Source organism: Calonectris borealis, chromosome 2, assembly GCF_964195595.1.
Source record: "Calonectris borealis chromosome 2, bCalBor7.hap1.2, whole genome shotgun sequence".
NCBI lineage: Eukaryota > Metazoa > Chordata > Aves > Procellariiformes > Procellariidae > Calonectris > Calonectris borealis.
The window spans coordinates 117295869-117321501 of NC_134313.1; the positions used below are offsets into that span (position 1 = coordinate 117295869).

Sequence of the window (25633 nt, forward strand, 5' to 3'; positions counted from 1 at the left end):
TAAAGTTATGCTCCCACAAGACTGGGGCTCTAAGAAAAAAGGTGGCCTTGGAGGACTGACAGTAATCCTGTGGTCTAAGGCAGTTGGATGGCCTTTACCTTCTATGTACATGGGCAAGAGAATTGGAGTCAAGAACATATGCTAGGAAAGACAAAGAAGCAGCGATGGAACTGATCTCTGGCGTTTTAGTTTTAGTCTAGAATATGTTACCCCAAAAAGCAGGCTGATTAGTGCCCCACCAGGGAGCTCTTGAGGAGGTGGGACACTCCGAGAGTGTAGAAATGAGCTGTAGGTTTGCTGACAACTACTTCTTCTGCTTTAGTTTCCAATTCCAAACTGAATTCAAAGTGTTTTTAACCAGCCTGGACCCAATATATTTTGCCTAATGCTCATATATTTTTAGATACCTTCTTAAGGGCTAACTGGAAAGTCCAGGGCTGGACACAATATTCGTGTTTGCTGTAACTCCGTCCATTGTAGCTCACTCCAGTAGGAAACAGTAGCACTGGCACAAAAGCAAAAAAAGCTGAAGTGCTGTATTTATAACAGTAGAATGCAATGTCCCTCCCATTAGTGGAAATATAAAGAAAATGAGCTCTCCAAATTTGCTCCTGGAAGCAAGAATGGTCATCCACTTAAAAACCCTGTAATGACTGTTATTTATATAGCCTACTTTAATCTTACAAATGCAGGAACAAGATGTCCATGATTCATGGTTTGTAATTAATGCAATCACAACCCACCAGGCAGACATCCTTAAACCAGCATTTTTCAGCCTGTTGTCTCTGAGCGGTGGTCTTCAGATCCCTTACAGGTAGCAAAAAACACCCTGCAGCAAAGCTCCAAGTGTAGAGCTGAGTTCCCCGCAGGCAAGGAGAACTCATGAAAAACCCCTCTTCTTTCCTATTTACTCAATGTACAGCATCTAAATACTGTACTAAATTTTTCTGGAAGGGGACAGTTTGTGTCTTCATCATCCATAGGTGCTCAGAGTGGGATTTTCAAAGCGCCTAGTGATATAAACTGTATCCCCTCTGCAACTGCAAACCAGCAGACACACTCTCCCAGCTTGCAAATAGCGCCAGTACCAATTTCAGTCTAGGATATGGTGATGTGTTTTTTTTCACTTTGCACAGGGCCACCTGGGACCCTGAGAATTTAGCAAAAAAGATGAGATGTCCTCATTTCATCTGCGTCTCAGTCACTATAACACTCTCAAACCAGAAAAATCTTTTTTAGCTTTTATTTTGTGGAGCCATAACATATTTTCAGTAGAGGTGTGGATTCCTGTACAAAGAATTTGAGTCTGTCTTTATATAACCTTTAGGGACTTAATAGGCTTTAGTCCACAAATCCCCCTGCTTCCAAAGCAGAGAAAAACTAGCTGCAGCACGCCTATAAATATTCAATACAGTACACAATGATTATTCCTTTGCAGTGTATATGTATGTTTAAAATCATAAGCAGGCACCAGACTTCTGTTCCTAAGTCACCCAGGAGTGGCTTTGAATGCCATCCCTGAGGCCTGGGCCCGTGGACTCTCGCACAATGGAAATAATAATACTAGTGGAACATCTTGTGACAATCCTATCTCCCAAAATTCACCCAAGATCATACATTTTTAAACTAAGATGGAATCAGTTGCTCTGTTTGCTTTTCCTGGGTAATAAGTCATTTCTGAAAGGATTAAAAAATGATGAATGGACCTTAGATGCCCTACCTTTATACAAAGGCACTGTCTTCTCATTTCGACAGACACACACACAGCCTAAATTTGATTCCACTTCCCCACCTACAGTTTTCCACATAGGAGATCCACATTTACCGTTTCTATTATTTTAAAAGGAGCTGTCATTATTTCAGATCTTTGCATACAAATGCTTTTCCTGACTAGACATCTGTGTGACTAAAATGAAAGCATTTCCTTTCAGCTGGTTTTTGCTAGTAGCTTTTTTTCCCCCCTTTCACCTTCAATGTAATTTCTCTAACCCTGTGCCGAGACCTGCACTGTGCAGCTAAATGACTGCGCCATCACAGCTCTGCTGATACCAGTAGGGCTGTGTGGAGATTATGAAGGTTTGCCTGGCCGACTACAGCACTTTTGAGGGTTGTAAGACAAAAATGCAATGTGGTCTGAGTCCGTACGCTAGAGTGACCATGCGTATTTGAAAGAAATAGCAAAAAGAACAATATTCTAATCTTAGTAACTTTTCTAGTTAGCCTAGTGGAATGTGAATTAGGCAAATACCTTTAGACACCTTCTTTCTCTTATAAGTAGGCAGTTGAGTGCTTTGGTGACAATCTACATTTGCAGGTCTTTGATCCAAAAAGATTTTAATCTGTGACCTTCTTCACCTGAGGAAGTTGCTGTCATTTGGGGCATTACACCTTTTGCTTTATACAACATCATTATTAGCAGGGAGGGTGGAGGGAATATGCTCTGTTAGCTTCTTGCCATGTGTACAGAAGTAGGTCTAAAGAAAACATACAGCTCGACATCAGTCCTGGGAAGCAGAATGAGACATAACTGTCATAGAGATAATTGGATTATGTTTCATGACTGCATTCTTGCACACTGGTATTCATTTTAGGGATTATTCATGCCATCTATTTTAGGCACCTCACTTTAGGTATGTGAGATACCTCACTGTAGGTATGTAAGATATGAAGTCAATCTCCCTGTGCTCCATTTATAGCCAATAGAGGACAACACTCTGAGCTGCCTTTAAGTTTCACTGACTTGTACAGAAGGATTCAATTCCTAATTTAGATCCCTGAAGTTGACTATATAAATCCCTCCAGTGTTCGTACGTCACCAAATATGTCAGGATTACTATTCATCTCTGATAACTAAGAACCTAACCTTCCACTGTTTCAATCAGACCTCAGAAGGCTCTGACTCAAAACCCACCTGCAAATACAAAGTTTTACAGAGAAGGTATTTCTCAGTACTTATTTATTTATTTATTTTTAAGCGCAGCAAGGCTCATCAACATGTTACCTGATGGAAAACGCATGATTATTTCTTTCGTGCTCAGCTCTGTTTCTAAACAGCCATCTGGAATTTGTCCAAACTTTTCTGGGCTCTGCCCAAAAGACAATCTATTCAAGTGGGGTCTGGGAAAAAAGTGCAGCTTAAATGACAAAAGTTAATCCAAACCTGTGCAGTAACACTACAGCTGCATGATTAACCTTAAAGAAGAACCTCTGCAGTGCAGATAACTGCTGTGCCCCACTGCATTAGCGGAAAGAACAGCCTGAAATTACTGAAGGATGCAATGTGGATATGGATGCATTTTAGCAGCTCATTCTGTTTCTGCATGCATTTAATATAAACACACACTCTCACAAAAAAAAAAAAAAAATCTTTGTCATTGTTAAACTGAGGTGGTTAAACTCCATAGCCGAAACTTTGAAATCCAAAAGAAACTTGCAGGTAACTCATATATTTCTCCGCTCTTACTAAGTTAGGCAGGCAGTAGCACGAAAGAGAGAAGGGTGAAGACCTGCTTACCAAGAACATCAATAGTCAAAATAGGGTGGAAATTACGTTTGGACAAACCCCCAAACATTTCACTTCCAAGTCAAAATTTTTGCTACTTCTTAAGGAACAGGGATAACAGCATTGAAAAGCAGAAGCGGTTGGTTGATCACACCGATTTCTTAGACTGAAAGGTTACTGATAATGAACAGAAGCAATTTTTCTTGCAAGATGTTTGTACTTTCATTGTAAACTAGCAAAAGAGAATGATAAACAAAATATTATCCAAACATGACAGAAACCTGCAGACTAAAAGTGGGGAATAGGGGGTTTTCAGCACGAGGAAAGAGTTTGCTTTGAAGCTGTAGGAACCTGAAGAAACATGACAAAAAGAGGAGAAGTTTAACTATTTCCCCCATCCTCCCCCCCCAAAAAAATCAGTATTTTACGTGTGTGTGTGTGTAAATATTTTTACAAAGTCATTTATGAACCGAAGAAATAATGTTAACAGCAAAAATCAGATCCCATCTACTGGATGTGCCAGGACAGCTTTTTATCTACTGGGTTTGTAGTATAACCTTAACTGTGGAGATGAGTACCACACCTCTACATTTTAAGATGGTATTGTTCTATGGATGGATATTTCCTAGTCTTGACTGGAAGAACTGATTGCCCTCTATTTTCACTTTCCAGGTCGCATAGGCAGGGAGAAAACCAGGAAATGATGCCACATGTGGGAGGGATGGAGAACCTTCTTAGAAAATGGCTTTTCCATGCTACAGAGATAGGGATTGTATAAACACTGGTTTTCGAATGTGTTATGGGATTGCTGGAGTTACTGCTATGTTATTACTAAGTCCAGAAAAACAACTTAAGGTATATTAAATATGGTAATTTCATACTGCTCCTTAGGAACTTATCTCTCCAGTGATACCTGATAAGTCAACTAAAATAATGCAAGAAATGTCATTTGTTGCTCAGTCGTCTTTGTTTTAATGAAACACGCAAAATATTTCAAAATCAAGGGGATGTTCTCTCTTATTTAAAGTCTTTACTCAAGATCTGCAGCTGAGGCCAGCTTTGTACATAACCCTGGAAAAGTGAGGGTCATGCAGTGTTTTGTTCATCTCCCTAAAAGGAGGATACCATGTCACCTCTTCCATCTTTCATTTAGAGAATCAATTTACATTTGGGTTCCTGAACTTCCCTGACAGAAGCACATGCAGGCACACAGCAAGCCTGACACATTTTAAATACTGTCCTTGTTAGATGGCCCAGCCCATGTGCAGTAAGCCTCACAGTACTGGCTGCGAGGGACTCGTGAAAACTGTGCTACAGCACTGATTCACTTGTGCAATATATGCATTTCCAATCTCTGATGATCTTCTCTGATGAGTTTTTACAGCTCTGTGATACTCAAGCTCCCTATGACACAGCAAATAAATTTCTTTGTGTCAAACAGTTATTAGTGGCAAATCTCATTGCTCTAAGTCAGAAACTCTCATGAAATTTTAATGCGCAAAAGACAACACAGAGAAAAAACCCATCCACCTGAAATCTTTGCTTTGCAAAGGTATGTAATCTAATACTAACCAGTGTCAACCACATCAGTTGCACATCAATCTAGTTTCTCTGAAGGGTACTCTCATAATATTATGCTGCAAAATCTCTGTCAAACACTGAAGCGTCTTAAACAAACAAATCAGTAGTAAGTCCTTGCAACATGGCTGTAAGTGAAGACTGTCTCTAAGTCTCCCTGCATGTGTATGCTAGCACTTGTAGCTTGGCAACTTAACTGGAATAGCAGTCCCATCACCACAAACATGGTTTTCACCAAGTACCTTCCAAGTGCCCAGTTTGCCTTCCACGCAGTAAGTAAACTAACAGGTTTTGTTCAAAATATGGCACCTTTTGCACTCTTCAGGTGTTTCTCAAAAGCACTTTTTGTCTCTTCCACAGCAAAAACTTGTTCAAACAGAAGTTTTGAGTTGCGTGGACATGCAACATCTCGGATAACAGCGATCTCATTGTAATGTGGGTGGGACAGAGGTTCAGTGTTGGCCATCTTCTGAGGCCTTGGAGCAAGCGGGTGGCTGATGGAAATCAGCATGAAAGTGTTTTGCACTGTGTCTGGGGGGAAATATGAGCATATGCTACTTCAAGTATGGATTTTCTGTCAGCGATGACATTAAAAACATGTATTACACTCTGAAGCTAGTTTACCGTAAGTGCATACCATCCTCAAAGGCATGTAGCAGCTAGTGTGCTTAGACTTCAGCTCATTGCCTACTACCTTCTGGGTACGGTGAAAACATAAACTGCACCACTGAAAACAACTTCTAAGTGCTCTTTCTGGGAGCAACACTCACTCTCCTATCTAGAAAAAAGCTGTCAAATTATGAAATATCCACATTTAGAGCTGGGAGTGGGTGATGGGGAAGGGAGCAGTGGAGAGGAGGAAAAGAAGGCAGTACAGTTTACTCATTACGAAAGGGAAAATATATTCCTCTAATACACCAAAAGGGAAAAATAATTTCCCTTTTAGGGGAAATCATATGCCAATAGAGAAATTGTTATTTGGGATAAAGATGCTAAGGCCAGCTGAAAAAATAAATAATATGTTGACAATTTGATACTGGCTAGATTGGTGCCTGTTGTTTGTGTGAAGGTCTTAGATATTCCAACATATTCTTCAACCTTTATAACTGTGATTTACTGAAAGATTTCTTAGGTTACAAAACCCGGACCCTGTAGACACTGTAAAGTTTGTGCTTAGTTTACAGCAGAAATAGGCAAGATAGACAAAAGATGAAGAGAATTGCAGCAAACTTTACCACAAACAAAATCTACAATGAGGAAAAAAATACAGCGAATCCAGGACAGCTGCCATGATGGGAAGAGTCCCCAGCATGCTATGAGGTTTGGCAATACTTATTCAGCTGCTAAAAGCTGCAGCAAGTATCGTTTCTCTCCTCTACCTGGGGAAAGATGCAGGCCACCTGCACAAGGTCTTTTGATTTTGAGAGAAAGCACATCCTCAGATGAACTCCCAATTCTTTAGGAAAAGGAGTAAATTCACATGTCTGAACATTACATTCATGGACGTTGCTGAGCAAGGGATGACCTCAGAAGAGGAGAAGACGGCTGTTTAATGCATCCAGAAACTAAAGCAATATGCCACTTCCTCAGCGAACATCAAGGATGTCTTTAAAATAGCTCCATTATTATTTTACTGAGTGAAGCGCTCACAGCACAGAAAGCCCTCTTTCATGGGCACAGAAAGCCCTCTTTCCCTCTGTGGCCTTTACAGCTCTCCCAGAGCCCCAATATTTGGGACAGACTCACGTTAGCAGGTGAGTCAGAGCACCTTTGCGGAACTGGGCATCTCCAGAGCCCCCACGGTTTGGGAGGAGGCCACTCACGGGTACCAGGAAGATGCTTCAGCACGCTCTGAAAAGGATCCTTCTGTATCCAGGAAGAATATATGTGCCACCTGCCTGTCATTGAGCTCCCCAGCAAACCATGCTCAGACACACCTCTTCTTGAACTGGAGGGAGAGTCAGAGTCAAATCAAACCGGTGACTGACAGGAGAGCAAAAGCTGTCAGCTGGAAAGCCACGGCACTAACTCCAACAGAGCACATCTCAATACATTACAATGCATTAGAAGTATTAAAGCACTTCAGCTTGCGTAGTTTAGAAGTTATGAGTACAAAGGGCATTTGCCTTTTAATAATGTTTTTATGAGTTGCCTGAGTGGTTTGCAAGCAGTTCAATATCCACTGCTGCATACCATTACTGCTGTATTTTCTAGAAGATTGCTTGGGAAACAGAAGAAAGAAAATGACTGTGATCAAAGTGAAATTACAATACACAATTGCATTTCTGTGAACACTTTACCCAGCTAATACAAATAGACTGGAAAAAATTGATTCAACAAGATCCATCAGAAAAACAAAGCAGTGCTTCCAAAACCATATCCCTTGCACATATGCTTTTAAATAACTCTGTGCTTCACTTACATGGTTTATAATGTCAATGTAAATTTGAAAGGATCTGGAAAAAGAAATGGTTTTGAGTTCTTTTATTGAACCTCTTTGTGTGCAGATAATGTCACAAACAAAATATTTTGTTCTTGCTCTGGACTAATTTGATCATCCTGAAATGTCACAAACAAATGGACTACCTACTCTTGCAAGATAGCATTATGCATTTTCATTTGTATTTCCACATCCTTAAACACCCACTCATTGGTATATCAAATACATTTTCAAATAAGTTCTTTGGCAGGTTAGCATTGCTTTGAGCAAACAATGTTTCCACAATGCATTTTTTATGTTTTGCAGAAAATGCTCTTGAAAAGATAGTGATGTTATAAATTCATTGGATTGCTGGATTTATACAGCTTATGTTATTTATTTCTCCTAAGAGGTTGCTAAAAATATCCACATCCCTTCTTGGTTGACCATTCATTGCTCCAGAAGTGGAGAAAGACACTTCGATCTGCATGAAGCTTTTCCCACAGAGTTACATTTTTGGTGTGAATTGTAAATAAATACAAAAGTTCATATTCATTCACTGTTTCGGAAAACATTCCAATTTCAGAAGAGCTTTGCTAGGATGCTGACTGAGAGGATGTGGAAAAGGCACAAGAAAATTGATTTTAACTTTTAAATGAGAGTTGTTGTTTACACTCTTTATACTCATCAATCTCACTGAATCACCCGCAGGGAAAAGCCAAATCTCTGGATATTCATCTCAAAGATACCCAGACCTTTTTGGTCAGGAGGAGAAGCCAGACATTTTGAAAAAACTAATTTCCTCTATGATTTAACATGCTGTGGTTTCAGATTTGGGCTGGGATTGCAACCTTGACACAGCTGCTGGCTGGCTTAGCCCTCCAACCAAAAATCACATCTCATCCAAAAACTCGACACGGGTGGGAAACTTTGACTCCATTTTAGCAAAGTTCTGTGCAGGTCTCAGGGGCTCTGTGTGCCCTCATATCAGTCCCAGGTTGAACTCTTTGGGACCCCAGGGAAGGAGTGTGCACCAGCGCTGTCAGAGAGGTCTGACTTGGCCACACCAACAATCATCTGGTGCACGAGGTCCATGCTGTGCCACAGCCCATGGACACATAAGCACAACGGTGGCACCCTTTATTTATATTAGTAACGTGCTTTAGGAAAACAGAGCATCTCTAAGTCTGGCTGGCAAAACATTGGTCCTGTTTAATGTATCTTTTCATGAATGACTTTCTTCAAAGCAACCCATTTTTGGACAAGGCAGAGTGCAAGAAGAACAGCTGGTTTTATATTCCTATCACACTTGGTGCACACAGTGCAGCACAGGGAAACGTGAAGGGCAAGAGGTGAACTCAGGGTTTTCTTTAGGGCCCCAGAGCAAAAGCAGACATTAGGATGGCTGATATTTTGATAACCTTTCCTGGGTCCCGGTTGTAGCCCTGAATATGCTTTGTAGATACACTTGGCAGCCAACAGAATGAACTATGTATTTTTTACATCGGCAGCAGTCGTCTTTTGCTGTGTCAATTTATGCCAGTTTATAGGAAGGCTTAATTCTTGTTTTGACAGCTACAGAATTGTTCTGTGGTCCTGAAGGACTGGTTGTGGTTTTCCTACCTTCAGCCTGTTTCAGACATTCAAATCCTAATGACAGTTGTGCTACATTTGTTTTTGTTTTTAATAAAAGGTGCTTGGCAGCCAAGCTGTATAATCCTTTGGGTCCAACATTTCAGCATTAAGGGGGGAGAAATGGGTTTCTTTCTGAACTGCTTGGAAAACATGTTGCCTCTAAGTTATATGGATTCCCGCTTGATTCCCTGATGAAAGTACAGGCAGGATTGTCGTCTGGCAGAGGAGACGCTTATTTTACAGTTACTCTACCTGAGAGTTTGACTTCTGTTGATAAATGAAGGTAGGTGTGAGGAGTTTTCTACCTGGCTTCTTTGTAGGCTGCTGGTGAATATTGAGAGACAGGATTGCACAAGCACGGTGCTGCCAGCAGTATGGCCATAATGACTGCACTTTACTTGGAATCATCGTTTAGGATCTCATTAGCTTCTGTTAAAAGCCATGACTTTAAACTTTTGACATTAGATGTACAAATACATCATTAACACCTTTTAGTCCATCATCTGTACTGCAACATTTCTAATTGCAATTGAATGGAAATTATGCTGGAAAGAGCCTTTGCATGCACTAAAAAGCGCTGAAACAAAAAGCTACATTAAGAAGGTAGGGATTTTTTCTATTCCCTTCTTGCATATTAAAGCAGTGATATTTATTTATTATCCTGAGTTAGATTGTCTTTGTGCCACCAACAATAGAACACTTTTTCTTTTTCCCATATTTCCAAAAGGCTGTAGGACAAAACACCCAGCATTTCATCCTGTACTTCCTCACCTGCCGATCTGTACGACTCACATTCACGTGTTTTACAGGTTTTCTGTAGAGAGTCACTTCCTTTAACTCCATTGCCTAGCTGGTTACCAAATGCCTACAAAGGTTTAACAGGATTTATGGAATTCAGGTCAAAGATATCACATATGGCACTACAGAGACTTGGTTGTTCTGGTAAGACCAAATGCTTAGAAGTCCATTTTGGCCAAGTTCAGCCCAATTATAGGACTGAGATCCAGACCACATGTCATGAAATCTTCAGCCTGTTCTGGCATTACAGCATATTTAATGGAAAGCAGCTCAGTATACATTTGCATGCGCTACCTTTTCCACATGATGTTTTTACAAGGCAATTCTCCAACGAATCTTGCCAGTATGCTTTTGTTCATGCTATCAGCAAACACCAGGGGAGACAAAGCAGGTACAAAAATGGGAATGAACATTGTTCTACTGTTCTGTAGTTGCAAGCCTACAGTTGGACAAAAATTGAGCTGCAGCGTGCAATATCACTGCTTGAGCATCATGGGAATCTGATTTACATTTTGCCGCGAGGGAGGAAAGAAGGCTTTATTCTTACCATTCCTATTTAGGCTAAAGTATCTACATCTGAGCCTACTAAGAAAGGATTGTAAGAAGTGCAGGTATTCGGTGACCATAAACACCAGAATGCCTGAATTACACCAACAGAAAATATTCCCAGGATAGTCCACATTTTTTAGATTAGAATAACCATGCAGCTGCTGTCATGACCAAGATATGAACATGCAGTCCTTAAAATACTTGAGGTAAAGAGTTGCCCAATAGAATCAGTAAGGGAGATTCAGAGGAAATAACGAAAGAAACTACATACAAGATCTTGGGAAAGGACAGAATTTAAATGGACTTGTTTGGTACTTGATATCTTAGAAGGTGTGTTTCTTCCGGAAAACGTTAGAGGTATAGGCACCACTTGAAATAATTGAAGAGGCAATGGGTTACAAATGGTGTGATTTCTGTGTCCATTGAGGAGACATGTACTTTTTTTCCAGTGTGTGGGTAAGACAAGCTGATCCACAGGAGCTTATCTTCTGCATTTACACTAACTGAGGCCAGCCTCCCCTATGCAGGATTTCCCCCCCACACACTGCTTTTATTCTTTCTACCTGTTCTGCTCTGCCTGAAGGAGAGAAGGGGAGTTAAATTAATGAGTTGCATTTGAAATATACTTTCCCAACAGTTAAATAATAGTGATCGAATACTTGTTTTTGCTTAACTTTGACTTAGATGTTCAGGCATGCATAAGTCATTTGTTCGTATACCTAGAGAAGCTTGATTCCTATTTCAAAATCTACAGCCAGAGGACTCAATACCACAGGAACGTTAACTATGGTTTTCGCAGGTTTGTCATTACCTGTTGTGTAAACAGGTGCTGAAACTCTTTGCCCACTCTTCAAACCCCAGCTATATCCAGCTGATTCTATATGGTCTGTTCAAAAAAATTTCTCTCTTTACACAGAACTTCCCACTCAGCAACTGCATACAACAAAATAACGTTTGATCTAGTAGACCACACTCTCATCTATGTGTAAGTAACACAAGACGGGAAGTGGGAACTTTGCCCTAACATTCAGAATTATCATCAACTTCATCTGCCCCTGCACACACCCCCCCTAAGGGGAACTGCCAATCCCAAACCACAGTATTGGCAGAGGTCTGAAGAAGGGGGCATTTGAATGGAAATCATTTCCTGATTTGTTCATCCTGATTTTACAAGAAAACAATTCTCCAATCAGTTCTTCACCTTTGCAGGAGGACTGAAACCACTGCTGATGTGGATGACCTGGTATTGTAAACCAAGTCCTCTCTTTGCTCACCCTCCACTGCATTTGACGTGCTGCTGCTGTTCCAGTTGTCCTGCCCTGTTTTGGTGGGTGCCGTGCTCCCCCCTGCAGCACTGCCAGTACAGTCTAGCCCCTCTGCTCCTCCAGCTGTATCCCCACAGCAAGGGTGGGGTGGGAAGGAATGGTGAGGGGAGATTTATTAATAAAGGCAAATTAAAAAAAAACTTAATGCCCTTCACAGTGGCAGGGCATGTTGAATTTTAATACCTAGGGACCTGCTGTCCAGCTCTCTTGTAAGCACTGTTCCTTAAGAGGTTATCGTTGTACAGTATATGCTTTTCTCAGCCCTTCATCTTTTAACCTGGATGAGCTCTGGAGCGAGGCTGGAGCCTCACTGCATCCACCCTTTACAACGTCTAGCCTAGTAGGGCCTGCCTCATCTCAGGGGGAGGGAGCACCTCAGAGCAGAAATGTAAGAAATGCAATGAATAAATAAAAAGCTCACTCAGTGCAGCAAAATTTCCTGTTACTTCCCATGAGCCAGAAAGAGAAAAAAAGCGTAATTCTGCCACTGAAAAAAATCCACATAGCTTTAATGGGGAAACCGAACAGGTTTCCTCTTGAAAATCTTCAGGTGGGTTTTGTTTCATCCATTCCATTTTGTGTTCTGCTGCAGGCTGCCGGGCCTGAAGGAGACAACATACAAGAGCGGCGTAGTACACATCGTTAGTACGTGTGGTGGACCTGCTGCCTCACGCGTGCTCCAGAGCAAAGTGCTTGTGGGTGTGCTCGCTGATTCCCCGCGAAAGCTTAGCGCGCCCTGAATTTTGGCTCGCACTTTTCTCCGCTTTGCCAGGGATTCTCTGGCAGAGAGCTGCGATCCTTGCGCCATCTAAGCACACCCACATCTGCTCTACATCAACACTTCTAAAAGAGTTAAATTCAGGGCAGGTGGGTTCACAGCAGCCCCTGGGGGTGCCAGCTGTCCCCCCCAATGGCCCCATCTCCAACATCATGCCCAGATGCTCTGCAGTGCAAGGGGCTGCAAACAACCACAAACTCAGCAAAGGCACCTGGAGGGATTGCAAAGAGGACACATGGACTATCGAGGGGTGAAAGTGTGAGGGGTGAAAGGGCCCCTGTACCCTTAGCACCCTCCATGCCCCACATGCAGCCCCTCATTGCACTGCAGCTGCATGGAGAGGCACTGCACCGGGCTCCTGGGGGCTCAGTGTTTTAAGAGCTAAAATGTAATCATTTTAAAAGGCAGCTTCTAGTTATCTTACAGGTATCTTGTCTTACAGGTGCCCAGAGCAGGTACATAACCTATTTCACCATCAGCTGCTGAATGAAAGCAGAGGGGTGGATACGTTTGCTAGCTAACATAGTCACAAAATTATTTCTAGTGCAGCGAATACTTGCAAAGCCATGTGTGGTTTTCAGCAGAAAGCACAGTCTAAGGGAGGAATGGGAGTAAGGACCATAATGAAATGAGCTGCAGGGGTGTCTGTGGGAGGCAGGGCAGCTTCTCCTGCTCTCCCTCCTCTGCGCCTGTCCTCAAGCCAGCCTGCCACTTCAGGAGCCCTAAGTACACTCAAATTTAAATTGCTTGCATCCCCAGCCCTGTAACAAAATCAGTTGGGGGCTTTACTAACTTGCAAGGCAAGTTCACGGCACTGTCTCTTATTAGCTGACAGCACATCAAGCGTGATACAGAGCAGCAATGGCAGAGCAGCAATGACTGCCTTATCACTTCAAAAATCACGGACAGGACCCTATTGCTGTAATAGGGCAGCGATGCCATTTTTGTTTTTAAGGGTCTATCACTTCGTTGCAGGCAGGTGTTAGTAAACTGCTGCTTCTGATGGTTCCAGAGGATGTGCTCTTTGGGGAGTGGTAGCTGACATGAATGCACATCGTGAGGTCCCAAAAAAAGGAGCCATGTGAAATGCTAGCCCTGACGAGGAACTTACACCCGCTGTATTGCCTTATAAAATCTCGCTGCTGCCACGGCACCTTGTGCAGCTTGGTGCCATCCACAAAGCAGAACAAAATATTCCTTGTTAAAATGGAATCACTCTGTAAATGACGTGAAAAGAGGGATGAAATTTCAGTAAGAGGCACAGCTTCACCAAAAAGTCATGGATGACCACATCCAACTTAATAGGCCTGTTCTTATCAGGGGAAAAAATGATCAAACTGTAGCTGAGATGACGTGTGGAGCGTTTTAACCTACCGCAGCTTGCCAGCAATCTGCTCTTCACTTCTGACAGAAAAGACTTTCAGCATCTTTAGGGTAAGTGTCTTAAGGGAAGAGTGGTGTCAGTACTAATAATCAAATGATAGACAAATTTTCTTGCAGACTAGCTAGCACAGATTTTTGTCTTAATCTCCTTAGCAGTAACAAAAGAAATATCCTGAAGTCTGCACAAGGTACATCCCTTTGCAATTGCCATCAAGTCAATGAATTTCTATGAACAGATTAACTGGGGCAGTTGTAACCTGTCTCTATTCCCTTGCCAGATCACTAATTACCTCCATTTGTTTTCTATAACAGACTTCTATCTCTGTGGAGGGTTTTTTGCCATGAAAATTTGTCTCACTCACAGCAACAGCAAGCCCCCATTCAAATTTGTCCCTCCAAGGGCAGCGTTTTCTTTTTCACATTTTTGTGCTTGTCGGTCATACGAGGCAGCGCCCACCACCCAAGCTGCTGCAATCACCTCCTGAACCGAGCCGTTCCTGGGCTCAAATGCATAGAGGCAATGCCTGCACTCAGTCATGCCCATAAAAAATCCAAAGGGATTTTACTGAGCACAATGGAGTCTTGGGTAAAATTGGTCTTTAGGGCCCAGGATTTTCACAGTTTCAGTACCTGCTGTATTTCCCAGCCGTAGATGCTGTAGTGCTATATGCAGCGTGTTTCAGTCTCCTCTGGGAACAACAGGCTGCTCCTCCTTCTCAGTTGTTTTCTTGGGCTTTTTGATAAATGCTGTTTTAAAATGCTGCGTTTTGAAAGACTGACAGGTTGGTAAAGGCAGATACTAGTTCTGCCTTTGAGGACTGGCTGCGGCCATGGTGCAGACAGGGAGGAGGGAGCTGAGGGGTTGCAGACCTGCTCGGTTCATGGGCCTCCAAGTTGTGCAAACCCCAACCGCCTGTTTTTTCCCTCCCTCTGCACCCTGGGCAAATCCCTCTTTACTCCCTGCCTCCCTCTACTTTTTCTTATTATTGAAGTCTCATGGAATTTTTCTTTTAAATTACATTCTTAGAAACTCTATCTCCTTCTAAGAGCAAACTGCTGCCATGCCCATCACACTAGTGCCGTGTCTTCTCTTCAACAAGGAATTGTTTTGTCTGCATCATTTTGTGAATATACATTTGGCTCATGTCAAAAGTCACAAACTGTCACTTGCTGGTATTTTTATTTTCTATCAAAAGAGAATATGTCATTAATTGATTTTTTGCCTATTTTTCTGAGGAATTAAATGAGCCACACAGTTGCCTAGCAATGCAGACACAGAACCACAGTACACATACCACTTCTTGGTAAAAAAAAAAAGGAGTATTAAGAAAGCAGTGGCAATGACAAGCTCGCACACAGTTACAAGTGAAGGTCGATTAGCACTGTTTTCAGGAACGAGCTTGGTGCCATTTGGCCTAGGAACATCCATCAGTGAAAGAACACAAGCCTCTGATATGCAAGCTTAGTAAGGAGCAGTGAGGATACCAGCAGTAATGAGGACACTGAGGTTGAGAGTGATGTATCGGCTACATTGGTTTCCAATACCTGACTTTTACCACTTAGGACATCAATGATGTAATCCAGTGACACGCATCAAGGTGTAGGCTTGCCAAAAGCAACGAGGGAACGTGTGATCTGCTGAGATCACATCGCTGAAATCAGCTGACTTCTAAACACTAACCTCTATCACAGCAATTCAAATTATATGACGAATGAGGATTTTAAGACACTGTGATCGTGGCTATAATTGCATCTGAGATGATACGTGGGTGAGGAGGATTCATCTACCAGTGACTAAAGCTCTGCTGGCAATTCATGATCTATGTATCAGATTTATAGCACTGGCACATTAGGGCTTTGCGTGAAAGGGGGCTTGTAGGCTAAAGCAATGTTGTGAAGGAGTGAAAAACATGAAGTCTAATTATTAGGTTGTGATGAGCAGTAAGATAACAGAATAATGAGCAGCACATTCATTGTCTAAATCACTAATAAAGGTTTGCACCAGGTACTTGTGGCACTGGAGAGGAGAGGACACAAAGCAAGAAATGGCCAGGTGGGACATTCAGGGCAAGAAGTGAATACGGTGCTGCCAATCAATGGAGCTTGCACGTACGCTTAGCACAGGGGTAACCAGTTAGCTGACTAGAGAGTGAACAATAGATTTGTAACAGAAAATGATGCACAGAAACAACAGATTAGAGTGTATACAGCAGGGAGCAGTAGCACAAATTCTTTGTCATAATTTATGTTTGCTGCATTTTTCCTGCATGCTGTCTGATCACCTGCACAAAGCACATTATTTACTTGGTGGCCCTATGAAAAGTGACGTGTGTCTGCATGAAAAATCCTCTAAAGGTGTGCAGCTGTGTCAGACTGAGAGAGTCTGGTCCTTTGAAGAGATGGGATAAGAAACACCCTCTGGTGCAGGCAGTAGAAGAGCAAAGGAGTGGGAAAAGTTGGTCTGGTACTTGGTAGGATCGAAAAGGCGAGAGATTTCTGAAACCTGCAGAGGGCACGAGGACATTGTGTGGGAGAATGTTTCTATAATTAAAGGGTATTGAGAAATCTGGCTAATCTGGCACGCACGCACAGCTGGCTGCATCTGCTTTGGCACGCACACGTGTGTTGCGCTCAGGGGCACACACTCGGAGGAGCCGCGTGCTGAGCCTTTCGCAGGGGTTCAGAAACTCAGCACAAAGAGCTCCTAAAATGTACCGCTGGGGGAGAGGAGCTGAGGCTGCCAGCACAAAGAAGCTGTGAAGTTTAAACCTTGCTTAAAAGCCTCCACAGTCACCTGAAAACCTCACTCAAAGGCTTTCAAGGGAAAGGCAGTTCGAATTGTCTTTAAAGCTCCCAAAGTACTGAAGGCTATAGCTATATTGGTAGGCAATGCCGTGCAGCGGGAACAGACCTGTAGCATTACAAAAATGGAGCTGATATCCACACTGTGCATTTGGGGGGCGGTCTGCTTCAGCCAAGTAAACCCCATCGTGGTCTCTCAGCCTGAGCACTGGCTGGCAGCTGCATGGCGTGGGGTGCATGAGGGGCACCCCTGGAGAGCACCTTCGGGTCGAGCATCAGCTGAAGTGAAGGCTCATTCCCCTGCGGCTTCTCCATCACGTGAACTAGTGAAGTGGGGGCCATCCACAGGTTAAAAAACACACTCCCGATGCAAACTAAAAAGCTGACGTGAGCGTATGCTGGAAGTGTGCTTCTGCGCCCGCCCAAATTGCTTACACCCAGCAGGCAGCTCCACCCCCAGCATCCTGGAGACCACCAGGACACTGGCCCTTCTCTCACCTCACCTGCAGAATGCACCTCCAAAGCACTCTCCTAATGCATTGGAAAGGGATGGCAAAATGGTGGTGAGAAGAGGGAAATGAGGAGACAGCTGAGGTGCCTTCCCTTCTCCCTCCCCTTTCCTCTTGAAAGCACTGAGATGGGTAGGAGGGAGGGCAGCCCCCGTGCCCTCTCCCTCTGGAGGGAAGCTGAACCCCTAATTTACCACCTGCTTGGCGGATTCTCAGACCATCAAAAGCTGGAGGGTACCCTGAGGTGAAGCTCTGTTGATGTGTATTACTTTGAACAATGAATATTTCATTACTGGAGAGAGAGAGAATATGAATCAATAATTCAGGAGTAAGGAAAGGGGAAGGGATGGGTTTGAACCACTGCTGGAGGATGTCTTTCACTTTTTGAAATGCTTAAACTCTGTGGTTTCTTCAAAGGCCGCCTTAATTATATACACCTACAATCTTTTCAATAAAGTCTTAAAGCCACTATACACATCACAGGAACCCTTGCCCCATCACTCTAATCAATGAGCAACATTTAACATAAGGTTTCAGACCATGATTTTCTGCTGCCTTGGGCGGGTGTGAGAGCAGAGACCACAAAAGTGCTGGCTGGAGGGACCTTCTGGAGGTCATCTCTGATCCAGCCTCCCTCTGGAGGCAGGGGAAGAGAGAAGAGAGAGAAAATGGGGTTGGGAAACACCAGGAGAGGAAAGAACAAACCAGAATTAATTGAACGATAAAGTCATGAGGGGGAGGCAATGTAGTTACATGCAACAGCAATGATACTTCTGTTCTAATTCCATTTTGAACGGAGCCTTGAACAAAAAGTGGAGATAAAGGATTGAAGAAAAAGAGGAGATAAAGGATTACTGATACAGAAAAAATAATCCTGGTTTTCCAGTGAAGCAAAACAAGCTGCTTCTTCTAAAGCATTAAGCTGAGATCTCAATTTCCAGCTAGAAGTAACTGGAATTTCTGTAATTTCAAAGGAGTGAGTTAGAAGAAACACATTTTGCAAAACCCATACCTGTTTGCTTGGAAATACTGTTTCAAACTGTTCACTGCTAAAAAAAAAATGTTTTGAAATTGTTGAAATATCTTTTTTCCAAAAGCATACATTTCAAACCAAAATCTTCTGATGTGGGGGTTAGAATGCCTTTATCACAGTAAACTTTAGCGATAGTTTTTGAATGTGTAAAATGGTGTATCAAAATGAAACATTTTACCTCACCACTCTAAATTTTTTAAATATGGATTGAAGCTATTTCTTTGTATTACTTGTTTTTGTCCTGACAAATCGCACAAAATGTTTTCCCAACCTGCTCTCTCCCTTTGTGGTAATCTGTGCAAGAAAAGCAACATGCTGTGCTACTTGAAGTGGCAGAACACTGGATTGATGCACATTTTCTTCCATGAACAGCACTTAAAACATTTATCCTGTCCTACAGGGAGAGAACTTTTTTTTAATCTTGGTTTTAAAGACAAAACTTAATATTGCCCATATGTACTACAGCAGTACCAGCTTCTGCAATTCCTTTGTAAAACTTGCGTCGCTGTGAGCACTCATTTGTTCAATAAGAAGCAGAACAAAGGCTGTAATATCTCCTCAGACTTTCTCAAAAAAAAAAAAAAAAGATGGCCTGAGGTGTATTTATTTTGGTGAATGCAGACTACAGGAGAAGTACAGGCATAAGTAGGTTAACTTTAAGCTGACAGGGCAGGGTTAGTCATTAAATAATTAAGTTTGCAAATAAAATCCTGGCAAAATCTCCACTAACTTCAGCAGCACATGGATTTCACCCCAGGTGCTTTTGCAGGAGACATATTTCTTTTTACAGTGAAATAAAAGACAAAGAAAAAAGGATATTAAATAGTTCAATATTTGGCACAGCTGGGATCAAGCTGACGCACTTAGACACTAACCTACCTCTTCTCCGATGCTGTGTTTTATCCACACCTCATGGAAAACCTGGGGGCTCTTAGAAGGTGGCGGTGAGCCTGGCACGCTGCAGGCATGTCTCCTCCATGTCTCTCATGGACAAGCCTGAAATGTTTAGGTGTTTGTGGGATTAACACCCATAGGTGATTTTTTTATGCAGCTGTACTCACAAAAAGCAAATAGTTATTTGAAGAAGAATTGATCTCAGTTAATTTTAGTATCTATACCATCTTTGGTATAGATGCGTTTATAGACCAGGACCTGCATCCAGCGTAGGGCTCGTGTAGCCATCTCAGCTGGTCACGTCATGTCCCTTTATAAGCAATGGAGAGAAAAAGGCACTTTAAGGGTGCAGCTCATCTGATCCAATGGCAATGCCAGCCAGGCTGAACCGCAGCCCAGAGGGCCGTGGCAAGTTGTATTCACGAGAAACCAGCTGTGGGCTCCAACGCTTAGAGGAATCTTGCCTTGTCTGAATGGATTGGCATTAAATTAAGAGAACAAGAAAATAAATACACAAAACTTTAACTGTTTTCTGAGGCTTTCCCAGCTCCTCTAGCATCCTGGGCTGACCGGCCATGGCACGGCTGCCCTCAAGTCTGGGGGAGCTGGTACATCCTGAGGGTCATACCTGCCTCTGTGGCTCAACTGCAGTCATGTGTTTGCTTCTTTTAATGCTTCATCAGTTAATTTTCTTTGCAGATTCATTCACGGGACTCATAAACATAATGACTGACATCATTTGGCGCTACACTGGAGATTTCATGGCTCCTGATATTGTTTGCAGAGTTGTTCGCTACTTCCAGGTATAGAAACCTTGCACTCCCCTGTATGCTCAAGATCGCGTGGATTTGTGTCCCCACAGAAATGAACCCTAACAAAAACGCTGTATAGACATTTTATTAGCATCAGAAGTGCTAAATGCTGAAAGTGTTCATTTAAAGTTGAAGCACTTTTAATTGAAGCATATTAAATCTTTTAAATTTTGTGGACAAGATAAAGGAAAAAAATCTGGGTGAAAATACAAGGGGTTTTTTTCTTTTTCTTTTTTTTTTTTTTCAGTAAAAGTTTTCAAATATTCCTAGTTCAGTGTTCTCACTGACATTATTTTCTACAATAAATATGTCTCAATTGCTGCCTCATATACTTTCTGCCTCAGGTGGTCCTTCTATATGCCTCGACTTACGTCCTCGTGTCACTAAGCATAGACCGGTATCATGCCATAGTTTACCCAATGAAGTTCTTGCAAGGAGGTAGGACAATTTCTGTACCTTGCTCTTGCTATGGATATTATTGGATGGTTTTTTAGTTTTAAAATTCTTAACCTTGTTGCCATGAATTATTCATTCCTGCTGTAGCAACATTTGGACTCTGTTACAGTTTTCCAAATGGCAAAAGAGCTGTGGTTTTGAGATTTATTAAGCTGCACTTAGCCCTCAGCAGTTTTTATAAGCATTGTGTTAGCAAAGAATGAAATGACATTTAAAAAATATAGATGTTTTCATTATCTTCCAGCATTTTGAGAAGGTTTTTATGGGCAAAACCTGGCCCTCGTAGAACTATACTGACTCTAGGAGCCACAACAGCTATAGTGTCTATTTATTCACACTAAAGAATAACTTGGATAGAGAGTGCAGTACTGAGAATTCATACACTAGTTTGATAAGAGAACTTCAAAAGCTATAGCATGTAAGTTTGGATATCTATTGTTTCTTGTAATTTCTTCTATTTGTTATTTTTACAGCACTCAAATATATCCTGAGTGCTTAGCAGTACAATTTAAAGAACATGATTTTCTTTCCTACAGAGCCTGGGATGTTAAGTATGTTGCACTGAGTGAATAAACAGAAGTAGCAGGTGGGGAGGAAAGGGAACAGTTACAAGAACCATGAGGTCCGGAAGACATGCTTTATTCAGACGCAAATATCATTCTTGTTTTGGAGTAATGATGGCTTTTGACAGCCTCCTCTATTCAGGGGATCAGATTAATGGTCCCTTCTGGCCTTAAAAACCCATGAATCTATCACAGCCCAGGCAGTGGTGCAGCTTTGGCAGATGTTAAGGTCTGAAAACTTCAAATACTTTGTGAAATTTAGCCTCATATTCCCCAGCATGTAGACTAACTTTTTCAGACCGGGGGGATGGATATCAAGGTCTTCTCAGCAGGCTCTGGGACGCGCGGCGTTCTCTGCAGCTCCTGCTGACGTTGAGCTGGGCTGGGGAGGGCTCATAAACCACCTGAAGCACCGACTGCTGGCTGAGCGGGGCGAGCTGTGAGACAGGCTCGCTGACATTTCATCTTCATACGTGGCACAGGAAAAGCAGCACTTGTTAAATTACCACCTGGGCCTAAAGAATTTGGTGGTTAATCTTTACAAAACCACTTTGAAGTTGAAAAACAACACCAAGCCACCTCAAATCTTTATAAAAGCCTTTTTTTAACGCAGTCCCATTTCCTATAGCTATACCATAAAGTTTTTTCTTTTCTTTTTAAGACTGGAGAAGAGCAGACATGGCACCCAGCCGAGGGGCAGCAGAGCCATCAGCTGGGTGCAGCTCTCGGGGGAAAACAGGCCACGAGCAGAGGTGACACTGGCAAAGCCCACCTGCCGCTGGCAAGGGCTGGCTGCACACTGAGGGACAAGCAAAGACCGTGTTCAAAGGGAAAAAGGAGGCAGCTGTAAATTCAAAAGAACTATCTAGAGAGGTGTATTTACCATAGCAACCTCCTGGAATATATATAAATATTCACCTTTGGCAGCCAGCTATTCCTAGGAGAGGTGTCGGGGGGGGGGGGGGGGGGGGCTTTTGAAATGGCCTCTTAGCTATTCTGCAGGCAGAGAACAAAGAGATTTATGAAACTTTGTCATTGGTGGTGACACAGAGAAACTTTAAAAACAGTTCTGAGTCAGCTTGTGGCAAATTTCTTTCCAAATTGAAACACTCATCCCCCAAAATCCTTCAATCAAGAGACAAAAGAGTTGTTTCTCCTTACCAGTTTTAAAAATTATGTTCCCATGTAGCCTTGAAATATCATTTTGGAAAAAAAAAATCAAACATTTTGCTTTGAAAATGTCAAACAACTGATTTTTTTTTATTGTGGTTCAGTTACTAGCCTCAAGTCATGTTAAAAAGCATTTGCAATGAGCTGTACTTTGCATGGCTTCTAAGAAAACAAACTTCAACAGTTAAATATTTTACACTCACTTTGTGAATACATAAATGACCACAGAAAGTGCAGGATGTGGAATAATTATATATGCTAATCCTAACGCTTTTACTGTATGAGGTATCTAATTCAATAACCAAAAGGGCCATTAAAAAAAAATCATAAAATAAAGACTGAAAACAAAAGAAACTGAGAAGTTATAGCAGAAGACATTTTATGAATATTTCACCATGTTGAAAAAGTATATGCAAACAGTATACAAAATAAGCAACAGGCGACAACAGAACTGCTTAAGTAAAAGACAAAACCCAAGTAGGTGTAAACTGTCCCTTGCATGGCTTTGGGCTGCAAATGATGCTAAAGTCCATCAGATCAATGAGATTCTGGAACAGCTCGCTCTCTCTGGATTTAAAACCTGATTTAAAAATGGCACTCACTTTACAGAAGGATTGCATAGCATTGCCGTTCATGGTAGTAGGGAGCAAAACTCCTCACAAGAGCTGCCTCCCTGCCACATGTTGCTGGGAGCAGGCAGATGTGCACAAAACCACTGCCGCAGCACACGGATGGCTGAAGCGCAGCAAAGGGGACGGTGACATGAAAACGTCCTTTAGGAGAGTCAGTGCCAGAGCTCACAACTGAGATTCCCGCTCCAACCCTGGGTGTTAATCTTGACCACCCCAGCATGAAAAACTCTCCATTTAAAGAGGAATATTGTTTTTAAAGGAAAATACTGAGACTGGCTGAATAGAATATCATATTTCAAAAGCTGTTATTTATTTGATCCCATTTATAATTGATATAGTTCTAGTTATATGATTTTCTGGCATTAAGAGCATATTAGAGCATTTACAAAAAACAATATTAAAAAACCCTGCTTGTGGGCAGCCAATTAACATTAGTCTGACTAAACAAAAATCTACTTACCTAGATGCTCTCAGTGCCCTATAAAGCCCTTTAGACTAGCAAGGCCATATTCTACCAAACACGAGGGACATTTAAAAACAAGATTAAATGAAAGTTGCAGGTAATGTTTTAGAAAACACAAAGGTAAAATACCACTCTTGCCCACTTCTCTTCAAATTAAAGATGTTGCTACACAGTGCAAAAAATAAAGTATATTATCCAAGTATGATCTTTTCCTCTTAGAACTAGACACGGGGGCCCCACTGAGGCTTGTATATATGTATTTTAAGTAGCTAGCTCACAATCGAAAAGCCCTTTCTGTCAGGAAATATTTTGTGAAACTTACTTTTAATATTCCTTTTGCCAAGTTTATTCTGTTATGCTTCGGGAAACTTTACAGTTCTCCTTTGCCTGTGCAATATTTATAGACTTAATCTAACCGTCTCACTTACGTAGATGTCATCAGAGTTCCCTTAAGCCCTAGATTAGCAAGACCATATTTTGCTGAACGTGGGTAGCATTTAAAAATGAGCAGGATAAGTGAATATTTGCAATTGATGTTTTATAAAGCATAAAATTACTTTTTGAATGTTTCTCCCACACACTTTCATATTGCTCTTTGAGCTTCAAGAAGGAAAGACGTTCTTCTTGATATGCATAATTTAAAGTGATTTTCTATTTCACACACAACCTCAGGTATTTTGTAGGACAATAAAGTATTTCAACACTAAAGCTTCCCAGATCAAAAAATCTGTCCCCATCTGTTCCTCTCGCAAATCTGACTCAGGAGGAAGAACTGCTGCTGAGAATCACTGGTACTCCACACATCAGCCCTTTTTCCCCACACTTTTTGGCTAGAGCTGCCTGGATTTTAGCTAGAAGATGCAGATTTGTGAAAATGAAAGCCTTGGGGCTGTTTGCTCCAACCCATTTTTTTTTTACAAAATCCCATGGGTGCCACCAGGCATCATTTGGTTTCCCACCAGTTTTCCTCACTTGGCAGAGGAGGAGGCCAGAAGTCAAGGGGAAGCAGCAGCCCAAACCTAACTGGCGTTTTGGGATCCTTTAACCTGAGGTCCAGCAGGATCTCCTAGTTGATATCTGTTGTGGCAAATAAAACAGGGCTGAGCACTTAAGCACCAGCCCACCATTATCTGCCCTGTCTCACAGTTAGCAGTCCATCCTTGGCATGGCTTGGGCATAGGCCCATCAACAGGAGCTGGGTTTGGTCCCTGCCATGATGCAGAGAACTGCAGGAGATGCCCGGGGTCTCCAGGACCACGTTTCTTTGGGGCAGTAAAGTTGCAGCTGGAGTTAAAGGCAGCTGGTTGTGCAGTTTTGTTCCGATCCTGAACTGAGGCATTTTCTCTTTCCTGATGGGAAATGTTTTGCAAGCTTTCTCACTACAAGGTGCATCAAAATGTTTAATTTCCATTCCAAGGAGGACATTTCCCCCACCAGTACATCCAGTTTGCTCCAAGCTAGTTTATGTTTCAAGTAACCCTTCCTAGTCTCAGCCTTCCTCTGTTATCTTCCTCCTTCTTCTTTCCTGTCTCTGTGTCCTCCCACTGACGGCCGCTTTGCTGTGCCGGGGTAGGAGCGTGCAGCAGGATAGGCCTGTGGTCCTTTGCATTCATTCATGATGTTGTCTTGGTGGCACAGAGGAACCATTTACATCTCATGTTTCTGACTTGCTGACTCTGACCAGTGCCTTTCTCATAGCGTTTCAGATTCAATGGGTCCTTAGCATCTTTAAATAAAACATGTAAAATACAAGACCATAGCGACTTTTATCACGAGATTTTTTATCACGATAACTTTTTATCACGAGAAAGAGATAAAATCCCCATTCTCCTTTGCAGTCTTTTCAGCATCAGCTGGCTGCAGCCCAAAATTCCCTTTCTTCACCCAGTTTTCCTCCTCCTCCCTGCCTTTCTATCAGTACTGCTGCAAGGGACACGCCAGCACCCCCGTTAACACCATCTGTTTGACTCTGTTGCACAGAAAGACAGGCGAAGGTTCTTATTGGAGTGGCCTGGAGCCTCTCTTTCCTGTTTTCCATACCGACTCTGATTATTTTTGGGAAACGGCAGCTCTCTAACGGAGAAGTGCAGTGCTGGGCTCTCTGGCCTGATGACTCCTACTGGATACCCTACATGACGGTGGTGGCTTTCCTGGTGTACTTCATTCCTCTGATCATTATCAGGTAAGCCTGAGCCGCAGTCAGCAAGCGTGTGGTGAAAGCTGTCAAGTGTGCAATCAGCTTAATGCTTTAGTATCTACTCATTCATTACGATTTCATTTCCACACCTGCCTTATAGCTGCTTCGGTTTTTATCACATAATGGGTCACTGTA

The 25633-nt window shown here is 42.3% G+C and overlaps 1 protein-coding gene across 1 annotated transcript in view; it reads left to right on the plus strand.

Moving 5' to 3' along the window:
- Positions 1 to 25633, plus strand: part of NPSR1 (neuropeptide S receptor 1) — a 63033-nt gene that overhangs the window by 21024 nt on the left and 16376 nt on the right. Inside the window, exons 3-5 of the mRNA XM_075140732.1 lie at positions 19905 to 20008; positions 20362 to 20455; positions 25282 to 25483. Coding sequence (XP_074996833.1) covers positions 19905 to 20008; positions 20362 to 20455; positions 25282 to 25483 — 400 coding nt within the window. The remainder of the gene's footprint in view (positions 1 to 19904; positions 20009 to 20361; positions 20456 to 25281; positions 25484 to 25633) is intronic.